Here is a 26542-nt window from a genome sequence, read left to right as displayed (position 1 = left end):
GTATGTTATTTTCCATTTGGCTCTTAGCAAATTTTTTATTTCAGATTTTTACAAACGAAAATACTTTCATGTGAAAAAGTAGACCTGTATGTGCTTTTGTGTTTTTTTATTCTACAAAGATCATAAAGCATTAGCTTCTTAGTGAAGAAGAGTATTTGTTTTCATTTAATGGATGTGGAGATGTAATTTAGGAAGCACTGAGATATTTTAGTTTGTAAAATAGCCAGAAAAAGAAATGTTTTACATCATATATACTTTTTTTTTATATGCAGATTATTTATACATCTGAATATTTATGCCAGCTCCATCTTTTTGCATCTTAGAAATGCTTAGTTAACATTCTGCTTTAAAACTTTCTAAAATTAAATGATCTAAGAATTAACCATTCACCAGAATATTCATGAATTTAATCAGTTGGAGACAGATTTTGTTTCTTTTGGCTTTCTTGTTTACATAACAACTTACAAATTTTTTGTGGTCATTGCATTTTTCTTTCTTTGTAGATGAAACAGTCTATGGAAGAATTCCGAAGCCTAGCTTCTCGTTATGAGGATCTTTATCAGGCTTCTTTTGATGCAGACTCAGCAACATTGAGAAACATTGAGTTGTATCCTGCTGGCCCAAATTTATTGTACTTTTTAAGCATTCTTTTAAGTGCAAAGTGTTGTTTAGTGATGTTTGTTTGACAACATATGTAGCTCATCAAAATGAACTTAGCAAATAATGCAGTTTTTAAAAACTAGCGTGGGATGTTCATATTTACCATATTTTAAAAATAATAGCTGTTTCTAGTGTGTTCTGCCTTGGGAACATATGAGAATTTGTTCTCTTCTTAAGGACCTCTAGAGAAAGGAGGCACAATCTTAAGTATCTGTCTTACTGGTGGTGGTCAGTTATGTCCCTTAAACTACAAAAGGATAATATGTTTTTCTTCTAGAAAGCCATTATTGTGTGTCTCTACTGCTTTCGTTACTTCTTACTAAATAATTCTAGCTTATAATATCATAGATTTAGCATTAAAGGGGACCTTACAGGTCCAGAATTTCTCATTCTTTAAACCTTTAGTCATAATTGTTCCCTCAAACCTCTGAGTAAACTCAAGTTGTACAACATGTGAATGCATGATTAAACCAGGGATTCTGAAACCTGGGTCCACAGACTTCTAAGGGGTGAATGTATAGATTTTAAGGAGTCTATGAACTTGGGTGGGGAAAATTACATCTTTATTTTCATTAACTTCTAACAGAAATTTAGTATTCCTTCAGTCATTTAAAAATGTTATTATAAGATAGGAGTCTGACATTATAAAGGTTAATGCCTGCTGTAGACTAAGAAGGATAGAGTAACTTCTCTTTATTTAGCCTATATCTCTAACAGGGAAAATAGCTCCCTAACCAGTTTGATTATACCAGAATGGTGATGTTGCTCCTGCTAATATTACTGAAGCTTTTCATTGTCATACTGACTTTTCATATATCCGGGAAGGAAATGTGTTATATTTGAAAAGAGTACTTGCGTGGGATTTAGAAAACCTAGGTACTCATTAAGATTCAGTCACTCACAGTCACTCAAATGCCTTCTGACCTTAAACAAGTGATGTAATCTATTGAAACTTCACTTCCTCATTTGTAAAATTAGATGATTGGGTCAAATGAGAGTAACAATTTATATTCATATGCTTTACATGCACCCACACATTTCATTATCACAACTCTGTGAGATTATCTCCATTTTACAGATGACAAAACCGAGACTCAGAAGATAGTAAGCAATTTGTCCAGGGTCGGTCAGTATAACTCTTAGGAGCTGGTTCATCAGAGCAAAACTCAAACCCCAAATGATTACATTTCCTGCCACCTTAAAATTCTTATGATATTTATTTCATAATGAAATTCTTTTTTTTAATCTATTCCTTTATGAGTTGCTAACCTTCAATGGAGAGTTTTCCATACTGGGAGTTCCATATACCAATGAAATCACAGACCTACAGGTCTAGATAAAAAGAAAAAAGTCCTTAATATTATTCTAGACAACAGCAGAGTTGTTTGCTGATTTCTCATGCAATAGAAGCCCTGATTTTGGATCCAGAGTCAGCAAGGTAAGTTTAATTGAAATGTTACTTTCTGCCATATGATAAAACTTTAACATAAAAAAAATCAAGATAAGTATGCTCTAATGGCTTGAGCTTGAAACTCATCCTTTGGCTTTCCAAATCAAAAGAAATTTGAATTCCTTGTTTGTTAAAGGTCTTTTTCCTCAAATAATAGAGACTTGAGCAGTGTTTTGTCTTTGTGTTTTATGATTTGGAATGTGCATTTAAAATTGAAGTTGCAAACTAAAATTTCTCAAAGAGAGTCTGAGCATCAACAGAGTAGTTTCAACATCTCTCCCTCAAATATTGATTTCCACCCTCAAAAAAAAAAATATTGACTTCCTTTCACTGTATCTAAGGCTAAGACCCTTCACCATTTGACCATCAGATTGTGTCGCATTGCTTATCTGCTCTTGCCTCATTCACTTGGACTAATTCTCTTTTATTCACACTAATTCTTACTGCCTCTGTGCAGTCACCTAATTCATGTTCTTATATAAGCACAGTCTATTTTTACTTTGCTTCTGTCCTTCTTAATTTCAAACAGTTACTAAACTCACATCTCAATGACACAACCTTTCCCAGATACTAATAAAGAACCATGTCTCCCCTGCTCTCTGGTTGTTCAGTTTCTGCACTCCATTCTTCACATAAATGTGCCCTTGCAGTTGACTGATCCTAAACTTCTGTTTTAGTCCAACTTCCTGTTGCCAAGTCTTTTCTGTTCTACCTCTATAACATTTCTATATCGTTTCCGTTTTCTCCACCTACCATCTCCCTTAAGGTCCTCATCACTTCTTACCTGAACTATTGCAAAAATCCCAAGTTCCCCTTTCCAGTCTATCATTTACACTGGTGCTAACCACATCATTTCTCTGCTTAAAAAGTTTCAGGATCCAATGCCAGTTCTTACAGTTACCATTTAAAGATGTTTGTGATATGGTTCCAGTGTGCCTTTGCAGACTGACATTACTCACCTTCACCATCTAGTCAGACTTGATGTTGCTGTCCCTAAGACCTTCTGTTTTCTGGTTGTTCTTTTCACCTGGAATGTGGTCCCTCCTCACCTCTGCCTCTTAAAGCCCCTGGTTTCCTTTAGAGCTCAGAGCACAAGCACCATGTCCTGACCTTCCCCAACATCTGGCGCCTTCCTTCCTGGAATTTCCTTGTATTTACTTTTGTATCTACTTATATGCAGGCATGTTCCCAGATAACATGTAAACTACTGGGGCTTTTTGTCTTTGTGTCCCTAGTGCCTGGCACAACGTAATAGGCACTTCTTAATTGACTGACCATACTAAACACACACAAACAAAACCTGTTGGCTGGCCATACCAAACGTACACAAACAAAACATCTTCCCTGACCTTCCAATTCCCCTGACATTGCACACTAGGAATAGGTAAGAGTCTGATGTCCCATACTGAAGCTTTAGGTAGTGACTGCTTCCCAGTGTCTGTGGTAGACAGGGATCTCTTGTTGAGATAGGGGCTGCTTAGGCAGCTAGGTGGCACAGTGGGTAGAGCACCAGACCTAGAGTCAGAAAGACCTGGAATTCAAATCTAGCCTCACATAACTTTTTAGCTGTATGACCTTGGGAAAGTCACTTAACTTTTCTTTACCTCAGTTTCTACAGATGTAAAATAGGGGGTCAATAACAGAACCTACCTTGCAGGGTGTTTCAACAATCCAGCTAGCAGCTTCTGTGGGGGTGTAAGATCTACCAACAACCAGTGTCCAGAAAGCTGCCAACACAGGTCCTTTTGCTCTGCTTTACTTAAGGAAAGCAATGTTAAGGGGTTAACAATCTTACTTTAATCCAGCATACAAATATCATTTGCTTAGTTCAGGGGAAAAGCCTGAATTACAGACCAAATACAATTCAACATCTGGGTGTACAGCCAGGGAGCTCATTATAACGGCTGGCCCACTCCTTCTGTGGCTCAGAGCTCCGAGTGAGAATGCTAACCTTTGCGCTTATATATCTTGTTCAGGGCCCAGAGGGCCCTGACCTCACCCAGGCTGGGCATGGAGAAGTTCCCCACCCCCAATATCACATCAGATACAAATCAGTGGCTCCCAATTGTTTTGGTGCTGAGAAATACAGAAACATCCCACTTTATCTGCCCCATTCAAACAAAGGCCAGAATCATTAAAGGTCAACAGCAAAAAGTTCCACCTTAATTACTATTACACAGGGTAGTTGTAAGGATCAAATGAGGTTTTTGTAAAGCACTTAGCTCAGTACCTGGCATATAGTAAGTGCTGTATAAATACTTATTTCCTTCCCTTCCCCTAAGGAGGATGAAGTTTGCCTAAAATCATGGTCCTTTTTGGGAGTAGCAGGTGTTGGAGGGAGCCTGGTGATTTCATAGAATCATAGATTCAGACCTAGAAAGGCGCTTCTAAGATATCAAGTCCACATCCCTACTCCCCTCAGTTTACAGCTGAGAAAACTGAGGTTCAGAGAAGTTGTAATGTGCCTAGGATCTGGTGCAGTATTTGAACCCAGGTCATCTTGACTCCATATCCTACATTCTCTACACTTCACCAACTTGCCTCTTTCATTAGTGTAGGGAACTCCAGCTTAAGCAGTTCCCTCTACCAGTACATGTCAGTAACTGCTCTGTAACCTTAGGCTTATCTGGGGCACTGAGCATCTAAGTGATTTGCCCGAGGTCACTATATGTATCAGAGACAGGAATTGAATATAGGTTTTCTTGACTCCAAGATCGTCTCTTTTTGGCTACAATTCCATTACCAAATTAGGTGCAGCTAGGTGGCACAGTGGATAAAGCACTGGGCTCGGAACCAATACGACTCATCTTCCTGAGTTTGAATCTGATCTCAGACATTTACTAGCTATGTGATCCTCGACAAATCATTTTACCCTGTTTGCTTAAGTTTCTTCTCTGGAAAATGAGCTATAAAAGGAAATGGCAAACCATTCCAGTATCCTTGCCAAGAAAACCCCAAATGGAGTCACACAGAGTTGGACATGGCTAACGGCTCAGCAGCAACAATTATCACAATTATTCTTATTGTTGTCTTCAATTTGAAACATACGAATGCTAGTAACAAAATGACAACTTCATATTTCAATGTCTGCTATATAAATGAAACTATAGTATTATGGTCCCACTGCGATTTATCTAATTATCACTGAAATTTTGGTATGTCAGTTCCTTCAAACCATCAAACCTTATCTAGATGGGTTTTTTTAAAGGAATTTAGGCTATAAAAGGATTTAATTCTTAACCCCCATTATAAAGAGATTCTTCTGTATTTTTAGAGGTATTTTCTGAGTATTTCTATATCTTGATGATAATATATTATTTAGGGTGTTATTCTTTATTACAAAAGAACCTTAAGTATACAGAAGCAGAGATTTAAGTTGTTTAAATTTGCTTGGTACAGCATTGGGGGCAAAATATGTGTTTTTGATGTTGTAAGTGTTTATCATGAAATGATGCCTATTAGTACAATTCAGCTGAGTTACTTGGCTTCTGTATTTCACATTAACAGGTCCAACAATAAACTTTTTATCTGTTGTCCAGGACCAGCTTATCTAAATTCAGAGATACTAGTAATCAGATTAGATTAGATCAGATTAGATACTTAGCCTGTCTTCAGGAGATGAATTTTTTAGCCACAGCACTCTTAAAAGAAACAACTCAGTCTTATAGAGGGACTGTAGTCATCATTGGAGGAGTTTTTACAATAACTAAATCACAGATCCCTGAAGCATATTTGGAATCAGACATCCCGGGTTGAAATAAATAGTTTTCATGCTTGTGACCAGTGTGACTGGGCAAGTCAGTTAAACCCTTTGGGCTGTGAAAAGAATGAGTTGGATTAAGTGACTTCAGAAGTCTATTGTGTCTATACTTCTGTGTTCATATGAACCTGTCACAATTATAAAGTGAGGGTGCAGCTATCTACTTCCTACCTTATGTTTGTTTTTTTCTTTAAGTAATATATCAGGAAAAACAAAATATAATGAGTTTGTCATAAAAAAGTAACCAAATTGAATATAACTTTGTTACGTATTTATTGAAACTATTGTGTCCCTTATTGTCCCTCTTTTCCCATTCTTTGTTTATCCTTATTAACTCTGTCTTGGCTTCCATTGGGGGGAAAAAAGAAAATAGGAAAGATAACTTCTTTGGCAGTGCCACAGAATGTTATGTCCCAAACTAATTTAGCTTAAGAACACGTAGGTTTGAAGCATATTGACCAAACTCCTAATGGCAGAACCCTATAGGCCATTCAGAGAGTGGGTACATTAGCCATGGCTGGACTTTAGGACATAGAGAAGACCGATGTTTTATCAAAGTAAACTGCAAGCATAATTGAGCTGCTTCTTTATTCTTTTTTGGTAGGAAAAGAGTAAAACCATGTGTATGAATGGAAGTGGTCATCAAGGGTGAGCAGTACCTCATCTCAGGCTTCGCCTTTCGTACAGACCCTGGCCATTTAAAACAGGGTTAGAGCCCAAATGGAGAAGTGTAGGGTCCCATGCCTTAGCATAACCATAACCCTTCAGCCAGCTGAGGACGGATGTCTCACTAGCATTAACATTTTAGATCCCTTACCTAACATGTCATAAACACAAAAGTGCCACACAACACAGTTTGGGAAACCCTGACCTAGGAGGAACAACAGGGTGCGTTAAGATCTGGTCTCTATGAGCAAGTGACTTTTTGTCTCTTGTCACATTGGTTTTTTGTTGGAGTTTTCCTTAAAAATCATGGTATAAATGAATTTTCATTGTGTATTTTCATGCATTCATTGTATACAGAATTGATGTGCAGCATTTAGACGTCTAAGTTAACATATTACCTATAAGTACTGTTCTCAAACACTCCCTCTCTCTTTGAACCCATATAGAGTGCAGGAATATGGCTCTTAAACTTTAAGATTTTTTTGAAAAAAAATTTGGGGGGATGGTTGTAGGTTAAACTTCATATTCCACTGCTCCCAGGGCAAATTATTTGCTTCAGTCAGATTTGCCTACTCAACTGTCTTCCAGACTTGTATACTATGCCAGATCTCCATTCCTGAACCAGAGGGTAAGTGGTAGTGGATAGACAGCCGGACTTGAGTCAGGAAGTCCTAAATTTAAACCTGACTTCAGACACTTAACAGATATGTGACCTTGGACAAGTTACTTAACCTGTCCGCCTCAGTTTCTTCATCTACATAATGGGGATGATGATAACACCTACCTCCCAGGATGTGATGATAAAATCCGATAATACTTGTAAAGCACTTTGCAAACCTTAAAATGCTATATAAATGTCAACTCTTATTAGCTATTGTTATTTTGTCTGTTCATGGTGATAGGAATGGATAAACAAATCTGTTCATTCTCTTTTTTCCCACATACACAGTCTTCCTCCTCCCACCTATCCAAAGTATATTCCTTTCTTCAAAAGTAATATGAGATAGAGCATTTAAGTGCTTATCATGTGCCAGGCACTGTGCTAAATACTAGGGGACACAAAAAGAGCAAACCAAGCTGACCTTATTCTCAAAGAGCTTACATTCTAATGAAAAAAGACAAAAATAAAAAGGAACTAAAAGGGATGTGCTTGGTTTAGCCTTAGATATCCAGGAAGTGAGGTCAAGCAAGGTAGGGCCGAAAGCTGGCTTTGTCCTGCAATGGAGGTGATGGCTGTAGTGGATGACCGGTCACTTCTCTTCTGTGAACCTCAGTTCCTTCATCTGTAAAATGAAAATATATTTCACAAGATTGTTATGAGGATAAAATGAAATTATATGTATGAAGCACTTCACAAACCTTGAAGTACTGTGTACACATTGGCTTTTATTATTATTCAAGTCCTTTTGTTGTTCCGTAGTATCAGTGTCAGTCATGATCCCATTTAGGGTTCCCTTGGCAAAGATAGTGGAATGGTTTGCCATTTTCTTCTCCAGCTAAGCTCATTTTGCAGATGAAAAAACTGAGGCAAACATGCTCACACAGTGATTTTCCCAAGCTCACATAGCTAATAAGTAAGCTAGTAAGAAAGGTGGGTCTTCCTAACTTCAGGCCCAGTACTCTATCCACTGTGCCACATAACTGTCCAATTTAAAAAAACTCTCTTTCCCTTCTTCCCTCTCTTCACCTCTTGAGAAAGCAAGTAAAATAGATTTATGCATTGGTCATCTCCAAATATATACATACATACATACATACACACACAGATCTTTATCAGGAGGTGGATAGCCTCTTTCATCATGAGTCCTCTAGAATTGTGATTGATCATTGTATTAATCAGAGTTCTAAGGCTTTTGAAATTGACTGATTGTCTTTATAGTATTGTTACAGTCTCATTCTGTATGAATCCATCTGACAGGTAATGGGTACCATGCTTCATCGTCTGTCTTCTAGAATCGTGGGTGGTCACTTTGTTAATCAGAGTTCTTAAGCCTTTCCAGATGGTTCATTTTTACAAGATTGATGTTACTGGATAATTGTTTTTCTAGTTCTATTCATTTCAGTCTGTATCAGTTCATATAAGTCTTCCCAGATAACTTTGAAGCCATCCTCTTCATCACTTCTTATAGCACAATAGTATAATGTCACAGTAATATACACTAACTTGCTCAGCTATTTCCCAGTTTATAGTACCCCTTTGGTTTTCAATTTTATTGTTACTGCAAAGAGGGCTGCTGTAAAAAATAAATAACTAAATGAGTGAAGGAAAATAAATATATAGATACACACACATACCCGCATATAATATTGTGTATTGGTATTGCTGGGTCAGAAGGAATTTGCACTCTTCATAGCTTTGGGGGCATAGCTTATAGTTCCAGATTCCTTTCCAGAATGACTAGACCAAATCATAGCAACAATACATTAATGTACCTGTTTTCTTACAGTCCCTTCAGTATTTATTACTTTCCACTTTTGTCAGCTTTGCTAATCTTAAGGGTATGAGGTGATCTGCATTTCTCTAGTTATTAGTGGGCAGCTATGTGGTGCAATGGATAAAGCACTGGGCCTGAAATCAGGAAGACTCATCTTCCTGAATTCAAATCTGGCCTCAGGCACTCACTAGCTGTGTGAACCTGGGCAGGTCACTTCACCCTGTTTGCTTCAGTTTCCTCATCTGTAAAGTGAGCTGGAGAAGAAAATGGCAAACTGCTCCAGTATCTCTGCCAAGAAAACCCCACATGTGGTCACAAAGTGTCAAACGTGACTGAAACGACAGAGTGACAATTATTAGTGATTTAGACGTTTTCATTTGGTTATTGATAGCTTGGATTTTGTCCTCTGAAAGTTACCTGTTTATATCCTTTGACAATTTATTAATACATGGATGGCTTTTATTCTTATAAATTTGGCTCAATTCCCTAGATATCTTAGAAATAAGACCTTTATTCAAGAAATTTGCTATGCTTTTCCCATTTGGTTGCTTGTCTTCTAAATTTAGTTGCATTGTTTTTGTTTGGACAAAAACTTTTTAATTTTATGAAATCAAAATTGTCCACTTTACCTTCTGTGACTCTCTTTTTCTCTTGTTTGGTCATGAACTTTTCTCAAAACATAGACTACCAGGCAGTTTCTTTAAGTCTAAGTCATGTACTCATTTGAAACTGATTGCTATACAGTGTCGATATTGCTCTGTACCTAGTTTCTGCCAGGCTGCTTTCCAGTTTTCCCATCTTGTTTTTGTTCAGTAGTGAGTCCTTGCCCCAGTAGGTGCATTCTCCTAGACTCCTTGAAGGCAGGAACTGTAGTTTATTCATCTTTATATCCCCTGGAGCAGTGGTATCAAACTCAAATAGAAATGGATCCCTACTGTCCTCACATTTACTTAGAAGTTATTTTTCTTTATTTTTGTTAAACATTTCTCAGTGACATTTTAATCTGGTTTAGGCTGCACTTCCATGCCATATACAGCCTGCAAGTTTGACACCTCTGCCCTAGACCATTTATTGTGATGCCTTATATATAGTATTTAATCAGTTTGCTGATTGATTGGAGAGTTTCTTCAGTTTCCAGGAATATGGTTCCACTGGATCAGCACATGCGGATAGTGAATATGAAAGAAGAATGATGTCTGTATATAATCATGTCTTAGAAGAAGTGGAATCACTGAACCGGAAATATGCCCCTGTCTCTTATATGGCAAGTAGCAGTATTTTTACCATGTTGGTGAATTATTCGTTACAATGATCTTTTGCCCTTAAATGAATTTTAAGTTGAACCATATTACCCTAGCAAGGTATCGAATCAATATAGCTAAAATATGAAAATACAATATATATACATGAATGGATTCCCACCATTCTAATCTAATTTAAGTTCATTCTAATCCTAATCCTATCCCCTGAGATATATAGAACTGTGAATAGAAATGGAGGAGCAAGTAAACATAAATCTCTTTTAGCTACTTGTTTCTTCTGTCTGGTCATCAGAAATTAAAAATATATATTGTTCTGAACACTAAATATCAGTGTTGTAGGCACAAAATCTGCTATCCTCTGACCCCAGAATCTTGACATAGTATCTGAATTCTAAATTCCTTAGAATAATAGCCTTATTTGTCCAATCACAAATTCTTTTCTAATTGCCATTTGTACAAGTTAAATAGTTAGTTGTAGTTTAAAATCATTTTTAAAATTCTTCCTAAAGATTATTTTAGCAGTTCAAAATTGTCTTTACAGAATTTGTGGTCAGAGTAAAAAACTGCCTAGGTGATATTAGAATTCCATTTTTACATTGCTCACATAAGGATAGACAGCTGTCTGTCCAGACAGACTTATTTGCTATTGTGCTGTGAAGCAGAACTCTGGGCCTAGCAGTGTCCACAGGATGAAGATTTGCATTGTCTCGTATAAAAAGCACAGAATTGAGAGTCCAGAAATTGTATTCTAGACCTTCTAGACCGTTTTGTTCTCCAAAAAGTCACTAAGCTGTTTCTGTCTCTTAGTATCTCACCTCTTAAAGAAGAGCTTAAACCAGATAATAATCTCTAAGGTCCTTTCAGCTTGAAAATTCAGTGACAGTTCTACCTCTAAAATTTGAACAGATCACTGTGTATTTCTTCTGGGTGGAAAAATGTGTTGCTCAGAATTTAGCTTCATTCCTTGAAACCTTATTTTAGAAATGAAGTATTAATGTTTTTTAAGTGACAGAATAGGAGATAGCCAAAATACACAAACACAGAGAATCTGCAAGCCAATTACCACTGCTTACTCAGTCTCTGTGGACTCATGGCTTTAGTAGGACTGTAAATGGAAATAAGAGAGAGTGAAATAAAACTTTACCAGACTGAGGCTGTAGGCTTGAGAATTTGTGCCAGCCACTATTCTTTCTCCTTTCATATCTATTCTCACTCTTTCCATCATACCTTTTTATATGGTGTTGAGGAAGGCACCATGGACAGAAGAGCACTGACGTTCACATCAGTGTTATCCACAAACTCCAGGTCACCATCCCACCCCTACATCCTTTTCTCAATGTGTTTGGTACCTGACTCACAATTTTTCTTCCCTTCCCAACTCTTGTCCTCATACTTGGGGACTTCAGCATAGAAACTGACTCTCCCTCGAGTACCCTAATCACTCAATTCCTCAACCTACTCAGTTCCCATGACCTCCTACTCCATTCCACCTCTGCCACACACAAAGATGGTCGTATCCTTGATCTTGCCATCAGCCACAAATGCATCACCTCCATGTACAAGAATTCCAAAATCCCCATATCTGACCATAGTCTATTGATTTTTCACCTTTCTATCTGCCCAGGGTTACTGAAATTATCTCATCTACATCAAGACCCCTCAGTTGTCTTCCAGACTATCTCCCCTGCCCTTGCTGCTCGCTCCTCTTTTTCCCCTCTTTACCTAGCAAACCAATTCAATACTGCACTGTCCCTTTGAATCTCTAGCCCCTTTATATTGGTAATTGTGCCCTGCCAAGTAAGTCTTAGCCTTGGATGACTCCCACTATCTGCTGCCTTTGGTCTTACACACACATGTATTGCAGAATGAAAGTGGAAAAAATCACGCAACCATTCTGATTGAGTCCACTACAAATTTATATTACACAAGTTCCACTGGGCCCTCACTGTTGCTAGACAATTCTCCTATACCTCCCTTATCAACTCGCTATACCACTCTCCACAATGGTTCTTTTGCACCTTTTCACCTTTCCTCAAACCTCCCTTCACCCTCTCAGCTGAGAACCTTGCCTTCTGCAGGAAAAAAATTGAGGCCATTCACCCTCCTGTACCCTTTTATTCATCTCATATCACTGATATGCCTTCTGCTGCTGTCTTTCACCTGTCTCACCTGAAGAGCTGACCTAAAACTCCTTACCAAAGCTTCTATCCTGTCTACTCCAACAGATTTCCCCCTCTGTCACTACCATTCTTTCACTTATTTTCCATCTCTCCCTCTCTATTGGCGTATTCCATACTGCCTGCAAACATGCACATGTCTCCTCTACCCTGAAAAAAAACTCACTTGGTCCTTCCATCCTTGCTAATATCCTGTTTCTCTTCTGTCCTTTGTAGCTAAACTTCTTGAAGAGTCTTTCTCCAATAGATGCCTCCATGTTCTCTCTGTCACTCTCTTCCACTGAAACTTCTCTCTCCAAAGTAACCAATGATTTCTCTGTTGCCAAATCCATTGGTCTTTTCTCAATTCTCATTCTCCTCGACATCCCTGTAGCCTCTGCCACCATTGATCACTCTCCTTGATACTCTCTTTTCTGTAGATTTTTAGGACACCGCTCTCTTCTGGTTTTCCTTTTATCTGAGCACTCCTCCGTCTCCTTTGTCCACCAGATCAAGCCCTCTAACCATAGATGTCCCTTGGGGTTCTATCCTGGGCTATTTTTTTCTTTTCCCTCTATACACTTTGATCTCATCAGGTCCCATGGATTTAATTACCATCTCTGTGATTCTCAAATCTTTCTCTGCTGACCTCCAGTCTCACGTCTCCAGCCACCTTTTGGTGAACTGGACGTTCAGTAGATATCTTAAATTCAGCATGTTCATAACTGGACTCATTATCTTTCAGTAGTCTTCACCCCGTCTTGAGTTCTGTATTACTATCAAAGGCAACACTCTCCTCCCAATCCTTCAGGCTTATAACCTAGCTGTCATCCTGGACTCCTCACTGTCTCTTACCTCCCCATATCCAATCTGTTGCCATGGTCCGTTAGTTTTACCTTTGCAACATCTCTCAAATACACTTCCTTCTGTCCTCTGTTACTGCCACCAGCCCCGGTAGCCTTCATCTCCTATTATTGGCCTATTGCAGTAGCCTTCTGGTGGGTCTGCCTGCATCAAGTCTCTCTCCACTCGTCTATTCTTCATTCAGCAACTAAAATGATTTTCCTAAAGTTCAGGTCCAACCATGTCACCTCCCACCCTCATTCAATAAATTCCACTGATTTCCTGTTTCCCCCAGAAGTAAATACAAAGTACTCTGATTGACATTCAAACTCCTTGATAACCTAATCCCTTCCTACTTTTCCTAGGCTTCTTACTTATACCTTACTCTCCCTGACACATTTTTCATTCCAGCGACACTGGCCTCCTAACTGTTCCATGAACACGGCACTTCATTTGGTCTGATTGTCTCCCATGTGTGTAATGCTTTCCCTCCTCATTTCCACTTCCTGATTTCTTTTAGGTTCCAACTAAAATGCCATTTTTCTTCGGGAAACCCTTCCCAACCCCATCTTAATTCTGGTGCCTTCCCTCTTTTAATTATTTCCAATCTTACCATATATAGCTTGTTTGTACATAGTAATTTACTCTGTGTCTCCCCCATTTGATTCCTTAAGGCAGGAATTGTCTTTTGCCTCTTTTTCTATCCCCAGTCCTTATACTTAGTTCAGTGCCTGGCACATAGTAGGTGCTTGATAAATGCTTATTGACTGACCACATATTTATACTATATGAAAACATTAAAACTGGTACCATATTCCAAAATAAAAAATAGGTGTGCTCTTTGTTTGAACCCAAAAGGATGTGGATTTCTTCTCTCCTGTTGTAATGTTTGAGAATTAATTAGGTAAAAATGTCTGTCTGTACATCTTGACCAGAAAGATTTGACAGAAACCTACAGTTCCTGTGTTAGGGCAGTGTCCTAATTAAGCTGTGTTTTGTTTTGTTTTGTTTTTCCCAAGAGAAGTAAGCTTCTGGAGGGCTGAACATATTCTGATTTTGTTTTTATTTTCCCAAAACCCAGCACAAGACCTTTCTTGTAGTATTTAGTCCATAAAGTGTTGAATTGAATTAAAATGTGTGTCCCATTTTAATTATCTTCATGGAAGAATTGTTGATTGGCAGTATTGGGTTTTTTTTTTTCATCTGATTTGACTTCATTGGGTTTTCTTTATTGCAGCACACAGCTTGCCTCTGCAATGCTATCATTGCCTTGCTGAAAGTTCCCCTTTCATTTCAGAGATATTTTTTCCAGAAACTACAATCTACCAGCATTAAGGTAAGACAATTTTCTTGGGATCCAAAATTACATATTAAGGAAATTTGTTCAAAGCTTGGCTTAGTTAATGCTTTGCTATTAGAGTTATAAAAGTTGATTATTTCCTAAGTATTTGGTAGTGGCAGTTGTCTCTTGAGTGTCCTCTCTGCGCTGTCAATATATGGATAACTCTGGCCATCCTTTTTGTCTTACACCTTGGGGTGATACAGCAGAGGAGGAGGATTGGAGGGACTTAGTCCTTCCCTTTTTCATGTCATGTTAATGTCATAAGCTGTGGGACAAATGTGTGAGTAAACCAGACTTTCCTCTCTGGGCCCATCCCAGGAAGCCTTCAAACAGGGTGGCAGTTGCAATTTTTGTATCTGAACAACTTTCATAATTAGGTTTATACCAATCCCATGATTAAGTGCACAGTTGAACACAAGTTACCATCACACACTACAGCCTGCTCACACCCACCATTCCTCTTGAAGTTGTAGCCTTGCATTATCACCAGGAGAATATTGGTGTTAAAGTGATGAGTTTTAGTCCCACAGAGAAACTAGAGATTATTGAAAGCGCTGTACAATTTCCCAACTATAGTTGAGCTTGCCCTCTTCTTCCTATTCAGTTCTGGCTTAGTTTACTGTCCATCTCAAAGGCTATATGTTCAGATAGACTGTGCAACTGTGTGTCATATTCTGGACAACATGCATTCTTTATCCATTTGGTTTTTACCATGTGAATTACTAATCTTCTTTTGATTGATCAGTTAACAAATAATTAGACACCATTGCTATGCATTCAGGGTAGAAATAGAATTAAATAATTTTTATTCTCCTTACATTTTAACAGCAAGACAATAAGTACATATATAAGTATTTTTGTTGTTTTTCAGTTATTCAGTGTCTGACTCTTCATGACTCTGTGGACCATAGCACACCAGGCCCTTCTGTCTTTCACTGTCATTTGAAGTCTGTCCAAGTTAACATTTGTTGTTTCCATGGTATTATCTATCCATGTCATCCTCTGCCATCCCTTTTTCCTTTTGCCTTCAATCTTTCCCTAAGTCAGGATCTTTTCTAGTGAGTCTCATCTTCTCTTTCTGTGGCCTAAGTATTTAAACTTCAGCCTTAATATTTGACTTTTCAGCAAATGAGGCTGAATTAATCTCTTTATTGACTAATTTGACCTTGCTGTCCAAGGGATTCTCAAGAGTCTTCCCCAGCACCATAATTCTAAAGCATTGATTCTGTGGCTCTCAGCTTTCCTTATAGTCCAATTTCTCACAGCCATACATTGCTGCTAGAAAAATCATAGCTTTGACTACACGGACCTTTGTCAGCAAGGTGATGTATCTACTTTTTAGTGTGTTGTCCACATTTGCCGAAGCTTTCCTTCCAAGGAGCAAGCTTCTTTCAGTTTCATGGCTGCAGTCACCATTGATCTTTGAGCCCAAGAATAAAAAAATCTGACACTGCTTCCATTTCTCCTCCCTCTACTTGCCAGTTGCAAAATCTTAGTTTTTTGATGTTAAGCTTCAAGCCAGCTTTTACACTCTCCTCTTTCACCTTTATCAGAAGGCTCCTTAATTCCTCTTCACTCTCTGCCGTCAGAGTGGTATCATCTGCACATCTGAGATTGTTGATATTTCTCCGGGCAGATAAGTACAAAGTAGTAGACTGTAAGGTGGTTGAGAGTGAATACAAGGTAGTTTAAGAGTAAAGGTTTGAGCCGGTAAGTTCCAGAAAAGTTTCATGTAGAAAGTAGCAGTTGAGTAGTATCTAAAAACAAAAGTATGAGGCAGAGGTCAAGAGAGGGCTACATTCTAGGCAAGGGGCACCAGCAGTGCAAAGGTATGGAGAAAGGAAGTTGTTGACTTTGAGGAACAGAGAGACCAGGTTGACTGGATCATAGGGTGTGGGAGAAGAGTAATGTCTAGTGTGTCTGGAAAGCAATGTTGGGGCCAGATTTTGAAGGACTTCTAAAGCTAAACATGAGTTTATATTTTATCCTAGAGACAATATAGGAAGCCATTGTAGTTAATCAAGTAGGGGAGTGACGTGGTCAGTAAGGGAGTGACATGGTGGAAAATCACTTTGGCAGCAGTGTGGGAGATAGATTGAAGCAGAAAATAGACTTGAGTCAGGGAAACTAAGTAGGGGGTTTCACAGTACTCTTAGGTAAAAGGCTGTGAGGCCCTGAACTAAAATGATGAGTAAAAAGAAGGTAGAGATACAAGAGATATTGTGGAACTATAAATGGAAAGATTTGGCAACTGATAGGATAATGTATAATGATAATAAGTAGTCAGGGATAATGTTATGGTTACAAAACAGGAAAACTGCAAAAATGGTGGTGCCTTTGATAGATATAGGGACGTTTGGAAGATAATGAATTTAAGATGATCCAGAATATTCGATTTGAAATGTCTAACAAGCAATTACTGGCTATGAATATCATTATGTAGGTATTAGAGTAGTGCTGGGATATTAATGCAATTAGTACAACATCATCTGTAAGTAGAAGACCCAGGAGAACCTCATCATCTATAGATAATCCCTCTTTAATTTGGATTCTTCATAGGACATCTTTCATTGCACCATTGGTGAGCCTATAGCCCCCTTTTTTGTGCCTAATTTGAGTTTGTTAGAGGATCATTGAACTAACTTACCTCTGATTGTACTTAACCAGGAATCTTGCATGATCTTAATATATTCAGGAGAGACAACTTGTTGGAGGAAAGTCTTTAAGGCTGCATTTTGTCCTATGGGATCAAATGCCCTTTTTTTCTTCCTTTGAAATTTTAAATTCAACAGAATATTGTATTCTTTTCGCTCACATTTTTTAGTTCATTGTGCAGTTGTGGAGTTGGGGTCCGCTGTAATAGCAAATGTCAGAACCAGGATTTGAATCCAACGCTAAACTGAGAGCTTGTTAAATTATTAGACCTTTCCTGGTCTTCCTTAATCTTCATGCTTTCCTTCTGTTGATTGTCTCCAATTTATTGTAGGTGGGTGTTTGGTTGTTTGTTCCTAGGTATTTACATGTTCCATTAGATTGTGAGCTCCTCGAGAGTAGTAGAGACTATTTTTTGCCTCTGTATATCCCTACTGTGTAGCACAAACTTGGTGCTTAATAAAATGCTAGATTACTTAACTGTAGGAAATTGTCTGCAAAAACTTATGTAATCTTTCATATTTTCATCAAGGGTATCTTTAGTATATGTATAATAAATCAGTCATAAAAATTTTACAGAAATGAGAAGATAGGCTTATAGGTTGATAGATACTGATGTCTTCTCTGTTGCCTCCTTGGGATATACTGCTATCTTTATCTATTCTACCTCCTTTTTCCCCATTAGTTTGATATCTTCCTTTCTCTGAGCTACCTTTTAAGTCAATCTCTGAGTGCCTTCAAAATTAAGACACCTCTAGCACAAATTTCTTTAATGTGTAATTGATCTGGTCTATCTGTTCTTTCTGATTTCATCTTCTGAAGTGTTATTTTTTACTCGATATAGTCAGGTATTGAGGTAATAAAGGTGTTAAGTGTTAAGAGTCCAAATATAGTACCTTAGCTGTTAAGTCAACATGCATAATAAGCACCTAGTGCTAGGCACTGTGCTAACCTAACTGCTAGGCATACAAAGGAAGACAAAACACATTTCCTGCTGTCAGGGAGCTCCCAGTCTAACGAAAGAGACAACATGAAAACATCTAGGTGCAAACAAGATATAGATAGATGTAAAGATAGATAAACAAACAGACATGGTGGATGGTGGTGCCCTTGACAGTAATAAGGAAGTTAAGAAGAGGCAAGGGTTTCAAGGGAAAGATAATGAATTCAGTTTTGTATATGTTGAGTTTAAGAGGTGTATGGGACACCCAGTTCAAGATGTACAGTAGGCAGCTTTCTTAATTCCCAAGAGTGTTACCCAACAAATTTTTCCCCATTTTGGGGGGTACCTACCTTAAAATCACTGGAGGTCCGTGTATATACTTAATTGGTTTAGGCAGCAAAATCACTCATGGAAAAAGTTTAAGAAGCTCTGGTTTAGAGGGTCTTATTTCTTTATCTTCTGCAGTGGATATTTGCATAAAATAAAAAGTTAACCCCTTTTTTTTTTACTTTTTTGTTTGTATTATGATGAACATCATAACTACTGTAAGGTGAGATGTTCACATGACCTTGAAATGACATTTTTGTTGCCTTTGGATGTTTAATAAACCAGCTTTGCCGCTCCCTTTATTTACTCTTCTGAGGAGAGCCTATAAAACATTCTTCCATTTAGTGACAACTTCTAAGTCTTCTGATATAAGCAGAAGCTCTGTTTAGAGCAGGAAGGTTGCTATTGGTTGATTTCTTTTTCCATTACTTCACCACCTTCACTTTGGCTGACTGGAAAGTAGTAGGTGGCTTCACAGAGCAAGGGCCATTTTTAATGTTTTTGTTTCGTTGTAATTGCCAGGGCCAAAGATTTCGTATCAAGGAGTGGCCAGAGCTTGTCCACTCTTAGCTATTCAGGTTTGGTCCTTGGACAGTAATCACAATCTTTGGCCAGTCACATTCAGAGCTCTTCCATTGTGTTGTAAAGTTTGCCAGAGCCTCTACCCTTCTGGCAGAGCCTTGAGGATTCAAAGATTATCTCTGTACCACAATTAGGTACACAATTAGGTATAGAACCTGAGTGGAAGTCTTTGTAAAGTGGAAAAAATTATCCTTGCATGTCAGATATGTTCTACCTTTTTTTTTTTTAGAGTTGGCTATTCCTAAAATAGTTAAACAGAATACCAAGTGCCTTCCTTTTTAGAGTGAGTGATCTTCCCTAAGCCACTCATAAAATCTAGTAACTAATTTTTTAAAAAAATATTTTGAGAAAGGGAGGAAAATGAAATTTCAGAGAGATGGGCATTCTAGTGAATTTTCTCCACGATGCTCTCTTATTGTGTGATTTTGGCACAAGTCTTAGCAGGTTCAGAAACTAAAGTTTGCTGCTTAATAAAACAGAATTACAATTAGTACTATTAGAACAAAAATTGTCTTCTTCCCCTACCTTGTTAAGAAATAGTGTTACTATACGTTTAGATGTTTCCTCAACTTAATGTAGTATGTAATTTCTTTGTTACTAATTTATTAATATGCCAGATGAAATTTTAAAGAAACTTTCCATGATTTTGAGAACTCACTTATGTCAGGAGAAGTGTCTTTGATTTGAATTTGTGGTCCCCAGGTAATATGTATGCAAATAAAATTCAGTATTGCTCATTTGTTTTATCAAATTTGTGTTGTAAAAATATCAGTCTTGTGGTATATAGATTCATTTTCACATTAGAAAGATCAATAGACTTTTTAAGCTTTTAGTTCTATGTAGTTTGTGAAGTCCTCAAAATAATAGCTAATAGCTAACGTTTGTTTAGCACTTAGTGTGTGCCAGGCACTATACTAAGCGCTTTACAATTAATATCTCGATCCTCACAATAACTCTGGGAGGTAGGTGCTATTATTCTCCCCATCTTACAGATGAGGAAACTGAGGCAGACCTTGTTAAGCGACTTGCCCAAGATTACACAGCTAGAAAGTGTCTGAGGCTGGATTTAAACTCAGGTCTTCCTGACTCCAGGCCTGGCGTTCTATTCATTACACCACCTTGCTGCCCCCCAAAATAGTATGAGTTGTAACCCATTAAACATAAAGATAGCATATCCTAATTGAAAGTATTAGAACAGACATGCAAAACATTAATTTTAAATTGTTTGTCATCTACACTATAACACATCTGTGTAAAATAGTCCTGCAACTTTGAGTCTCCTTGTAGTCATTCAAGGTTTATGTATTAAATGTTGCTTAAGATCAAAAGTATCGAACATTAGAATGTAAAAACTTATGTAACTCATTCCCAGTGAAAGCTTAGGAGGGTACATATGTACATTCTGTAATTACTATTCCACTGTCCTTCTCAGGTGAAACAGGGGTCCATTAAGCTTGCATCTGTCTAGGATGAGGTTGAACAAAGGCTTTCTCATAAGGAGGCAAAGAAACCTTTGATTGGTATTGCATTGTTTTGTATCTTCAGTAAACTAGTATTAATATACCCATGAATATGGAAATTTGTCTTGGCTCAGTAACCTTGTGTTTGATAAATTAAAAGGTCATAGCCATTAGGGCAAGAATTCACTACTATTTGACAAAAACTTGTGGGAAAACTAGAAGTAGTCTGGCAAAAACTAGGCCTAGACTAGCGTCTTATGCCATATACCAAGATAAGCTCAAAAGGGGTACATGACTTAGATATAAAGGGTGATATAGGCAAATTAGCGGAGCATAGAAGAAATTATCTGTCAGATCTGTGGATAGAGAAAGAGATCATTACCAAACAAGAAGTAGAGAGGTTCATGAGAGGTAAAAGGGATAATTTTGATTACACAAAATTTAAGTTTTGCACAAACGAAACCAGTGCAGCTAAAATTAAAAGAAAAGTAGGAAATGGGGGCTATCTTTGTAGCAAATTTCACTGATAAACAGCTTATTTCTAAAATACATAGGGAACTGAGTTAAATTTACAAAAATAAGAGCCATTCCCCACTTGATAAATGGTTAAAGGATATGAATAGACAGTTTTCAGAGAAAGAAATCAAACTTATCAATAGCCATATGAAAAATAATCTAAATAACTCTTAATTGGAGAAATGTGAATTAAAACAACTTTTGAGATACAACCTCACACCCATCAAATTGGCTGAGATGCCAAAAAAAAGAAAATGACAGATATTGGAAGAGATAGGAAATAGGTATAATGCGCTGTTGATGGAACTGTAAATCATTCTAACCATTTTGGAAAGCAGTTTGGAACTATGCCCCAAAAGCTCTTAAATTATATATATTGTTTGACCTAGTGATACTCCTACTAGATCTATATCCCAAAGAGATCAAAGAAAGAAGGAGAGTCCATATATATAAAAATATTTATGGTAGCTCTTTTTGTGGTAGCAAAGAATTGGAAACTGAGGGGTTGCCCATCAATTGGGGAATGGCTGAACAAGTTATGATATATTAATGTGGTGAAATATTATTGTACTATAAGAAATGATGAAGGGGATAGTTTCAGAAAAACTGGGGAAGACTTATATGAACTGATGCAAAATGAAGTGAGAAAAACCAGGAGAACAATTTATACAGTAAAAGCAATATTGTAATCAACTTTGAAAGATTTAATAACTCTAACACGATAACATACCACGGCTCTGAAGGACTTATGAAGGAACATACTATCCACCTCCAGATAGAGAGTTGATGGCTACAGAGTGCAGATTAAAGCATATTTTCTTTTGGAGGGGAAAGGGTATACCTAATGTGGAAATTTGGTTTGTCTATCTATACACACTCATGGGGACGCACATACATGTATTTATAATGGGTTTTATTTTTCTTGTCTTCTCAATTCGAGGAGGAGGGGGAAGAAGATAATTCGGAATTGAAAATAAAATTGAAATTTTTTAAAAAAAAAATTTGCTTTCATTGTTGGAGTTGATCTTGATGTCGGTATGTTTCAGCTTGCTTTGTCACCATCCCCCCGCAACCCGACAGAACCCATTGCAGTCCAGAATAACCAGCAGCTGGCTCTAAAGGTAGAAGGAGTGGTTCAGCATGGATCCAAACCAGGACTCTTTCGTAAAATTCAGTCTGTCTGTTTGAATGTCTCTTCAACATTACAGAGTAAATCTATACAAGACTATAAGGTAAGGAGAGACTCATTGCTGTTTTGAGAAGAAAATGCATTTTTCCAAATTGTGCTTTAGTGTAAGCACCTTGTCAAAATCTTTTGTTCTAGATGACATTAATTTCAGGATCTCCTTCTGTTTTATTTTGCTTCAAATTATTTTTAGCATTAACAAAAGGAAAACTTAAAACACTCATATAGCACAGGCAAGTTTAATGATGCCTTCCCTGTAGGATACATAGGTAAGTTTGGAAGTCAGCTTATTAAGAATTCTCTGACAAAGGAGAGAATAGAATAAATGGGGGGCAGGATAGGATGGAGGGAAATATAGTTAGTCTTTCACAACATGACTATTATGAAAGTGTTTCGCATGACTACACACGTATAACCTATATCAGACTGCTTGCCTTCTCAGTGAGGGTGGGTGGGGAGGGAGGAAGGGAGAGAATTTGGAACTCAGAGTTTTAAAAACGAATGTTAAAAATTTGTTTTTACGTGCAACTGGGAAATAAGATATGCAGGCAGTGAGGTATAGAAATCTATCTTGCCCTACAGGAAAATAGAAGGGGAAGGGGCTAAGAGAAGGGAGGGCAGATTGGGGGAAGGGGTAATCAGAATGCATGCCATCTTGGGGTGGGGGGAAGGGAGAGATGGGGAGGAAATTTGGAATTCAAAATCTTGTGGAAGTGAATGTTGAAAACTTAAATTAATTAATAAAAAGAAAAATTTTTTAAAAAAAAGAATTCTCTGATATAAGGGACTGTTAGCCTTAGAAGCAGCTAGAGGGCATTAAGGATAGAGTACTGGGCCTGCAGTCAGGAAGGCCTGAGTTCATATCAGATCTTACACTATGGGTGGGGAACCTTCGGCCTCAAAGCCACATGTGGCACTCTAGGTCCTCAAGTGCTTCTGGATTCAGTCAAAGAGCTGCACTAGAGAACCTAGAGGGCCACATGTGGCCTTGAGGCCACAAGTTACCCACCCCTGTCTTAGACATTTGGATACCTGTGGGACCCTAGGAAAGTCGCTCAACCTCTGTTTGTCTCTATTTCCTCCACCATAAAATGGGAATAACAATAGCACTTACCTGCCAGGGTTGATGTGAGGATCAAATAAGACCGTATTTGTAAGGCTCTTAGCACAGTGCTGGGCACATAGTAGATGTTGCATGAATACTAGCTAACTTAGAAACTAAGCTTACTTTGCTAGCTAACACTAAGATTTGAGGGTCTCCCGAACTCAAGTTGTTTGTTCTTGGTGACCCTTTCCATGCCCCTTTTTGATTATCTAGTCATAGAGAAAAGGAGTAAAGGACAGTTACACAGGATTATAGATGTCGTTGCCGTAATGCCCAAATTAGTTGGGAATAGTGTTCATTTATGGAGGAATAAGAATGCCTCTTGGCAGATTTGGGTTAGTAGTTTGAGATCCCAGGATTATAAATGAAAGACTGTGAAAGGAAGGAGCATGATGGAGTCAGCTAAGCACAAGGATGGATTCTGAAACTAAAACATACCAATTTAGGCTTTAACACCTGGTACTGTTTCCACCACTAGGGACATGTTTTACACATCTGGAAACACTGATCAACGTATTCTCTGTGATAAAAACTGGCACCAATGAAGTACAGACTAAAGAAAAGTTGTAGTCATAGTATCCCACTGTATATTATGAAATCAAGACTTCCAAAAGCAAACCTTGTCATTGATACTGTTTGTTATTGAATTAATGAATTAACAAATGAGCTCATTTGGTGTTTACTTTGTGCTACAGACAATGGTAACTGTGGGGGAAACAAAAACAAAGATAGGCCCTTCCCTAAAGGGCTTACATTCTAACAGGGGATCCAACACCTATTAGGGGAGTGGATGGGCCAGGGAACGGGTGTTTTGGTTTTGGAAAGTCTTTGGAGTAATGAGTAGAGCCTTAATAAAGTAGATTGACATGCCCTTTCTAATAGCCTCTGGAAGTACTGATTTGATTACATCTTTAGACTTGAAAAAGAAAGGGGGAATAGTGGCACTTGGAGAATACTCCTACTCAAAAGGTAGTAAAACATGGTTGTAACAATCATTCATCAATCAGGACCTCAGACCCCAGGAGAATAGTTCTCAAAGAAGTTTAAGAGGCATGCAGATTACACTTAATCTTATCCTGCCATGTTTTTTTTCCTCCTCTGGAGAGCCGGATGTTAAACATTTATCAGCATACCCTTAGTTCTAGATTTGGAGTAAAGAGTAGAGTTCAAATGCAGGTTCTGACAATTACTAGGTGTGTGACCCTGGACAAGTTCCTTAAACCCGGTGCCTCAGGCAGCTTCTTAGGGTTTAAGTCGTAGACAGTTTTGATCTGTTGGTTAAGGGAGTTCCCACATCTTTGTAATAACATTGGAAAACAGTATACTTTATCCGAAGAAACATGCCTGACAAGTGGAACTGTGCTTAAATTTTTTTAAATTTAATTGTAATACAAGTTCTCATAGAATATTTTGCAAGTTGATTACTACAGTTCATCTTTTTAATGTACCTTAGGAGAAATAAAATTACCAATCATTGACTCATTTTTTATACAAATTGAGGCTGTAGGGTAAATTTATACTATCAAATGTACAGCATAAACAATTTAGCAATAATAATTTGCCCTTAACATTTTCCATCTTGGGCCAAAGACTGTATTTTTTTTAATTTATTTTACCAGAACACAAATACAGAATAGGGAAAAGAAACAAAAACTTATCATAAACTTAAATACAAAATGAGAAAAAAAGCGTGACATGTGCATAGCAGAACATGAGAGAGGATTCAGAATATGTAACAATAAATTTTCATTTCAAGAAAGCCTATATGAAAAATAATACACCTTGTGTTGAGAATTGTCCATCTTTGTTTCCTTGTGTTTTCTTTTGTTCTCTGCTGTGTACTTTTTAACTTTGTTCTTTTTTCCCACCCCCCCCCGAAGGCTACAATATAGTTTAGATATGTTTCTCAATATATACATACACATACAGATACATACATATACTTATACATATATACATGCATATATAGACATATACTTTCCCAAACATACTCTATGTTTGTACATATCTCTTGTTTCCTATCCCTCCTGCTTCCTCCACTTTACTTCTCCCCGCTGCCTTGCCCTCTTATTACTTGCCTACCCCTGTCCCGTAGACTATTTTTAAAGGCAAATTTTTCATGTCTTATTCCTTCACTCCAGCCCAGCCACAAAGAAAAATGGTCATATACTTGATCTGTACTTTAATTTACAAAAATGCACCATTTCCATGTTCATGAACTCTGAAATTCCCTTATCTGAACATAATCTGTTAGAATTCCACCTCTCCCTCTTCCTGCCAAAATCAAACCTTGTGTTTTGACCACAGTACGACCTATAATCCTGTGACCCCTCTGTTCTCTCCTAGGCCATGCCTCCTTCCTTAGTCCCACTTTCCTTCTTTCACCATCTTGATCTCTTGGTGAACCAGTTCAACTCTAATTGTGTTTTCTTGAGTCCCTTCCTCCCCTTATTATATCACCATTTATGCCTTACTAAGCTTTATCCTTGAATTACTCCATTATCCTCTGCCTTCACTCCTTTGCACTTGCTGCTGATTAAAGGTAAAAAGTCATACAGCCTTGCTGACTTGGTCCACCACAGCTTTAATGTTACATAACCTCACCTGAGCCCTCTGTGGAGGCAGGGCAGTGGCCACAAGTCCATCTCCACTCTAGTCCGTTCTCTACTTAGTGGTCAAAAGGGTCCGGTCTTGCCATGTCTGTCTGTGTCACACACACACACACAAACACACACACCTTTCCAGCTTTATATCTTTTTACCACTTCGCCATGGTAAAATACTCTATGACCCACCTTCTGGTTGTTCTTTAAACAAGAAATGCCATCTCCCAACTCTCAGACATTTTCATTATCCCCCATTCCTGGAACTCTGTCCCTTCTCATCTCTATCTCCTGGCTTCCTTCAAGTCTCAACTAAAATCCCACCTTCTACAAGAAGCCATTCCCAATCCCTCGTAATCATCTAGTATCATCCCTGTTGATTGCTACTTATCCTATATATAGCTTGTTTGTCTTAGTTATATAAGCATTTGTCTTCTCTTGTTAGATTTTTGAGTTCCTTGAGTGCCGGGATTATCCTTTGCCTTTTTATTCCCAGTGCTTAGCACAGGGTTTGGCACATAGTAGGTACTTATTAAATGTTTATTGACTGACAGTATGTAATAAGAAAGTGTGATTTGGGAGTGGAAAAGTTCTA

General features: G+C 37.8%; 1 protein-coding gene across 1 annotated transcript in view; it reads left to right on the top strand.

Moving 5' to 3' along the window:
- The window catches only part of INTS7 (integrator complex subunit 7), a 75302-nt gene that overhangs the window by 46062 nt on the left and 2698 nt on the right, over positions 1-26542 (top strand). The window contains exons 15-19 of the mRNA XM_036756685.1: positions 504-607; positions 2030-2098; positions 10103-10235; positions 14470-14568; positions 22101-22286. Coding sequence (XP_036612580.1) covers positions 504-607; positions 2030-2098; positions 10103-10235; positions 14470-14568; positions 22101-22286 — 591 coding nt within the window. The remainder of the gene's footprint in view (positions 1-503; positions 608-2029; positions 2099-10102; positions 10236-14469; positions 14569-22100; positions 22287-26542) is intronic.

This window comes from Trichosurus vulpecula, chromosome 4 (assembly GCF_011100635.1).
Source record: "Trichosurus vulpecula isolate mTriVul1 chromosome 4, mTriVul1.pri, whole genome shotgun sequence".
NCBI classification, from domain to species: Eukaryota; Metazoa; Chordata; class Mammalia; order Diprotodontia; family Phalangeridae; genus Trichosurus; species Trichosurus vulpecula.
Note: the sequence above shows the minus strand (reverse complement) of the source record. Positions and strands in the feature narration are given on the sequence as shown.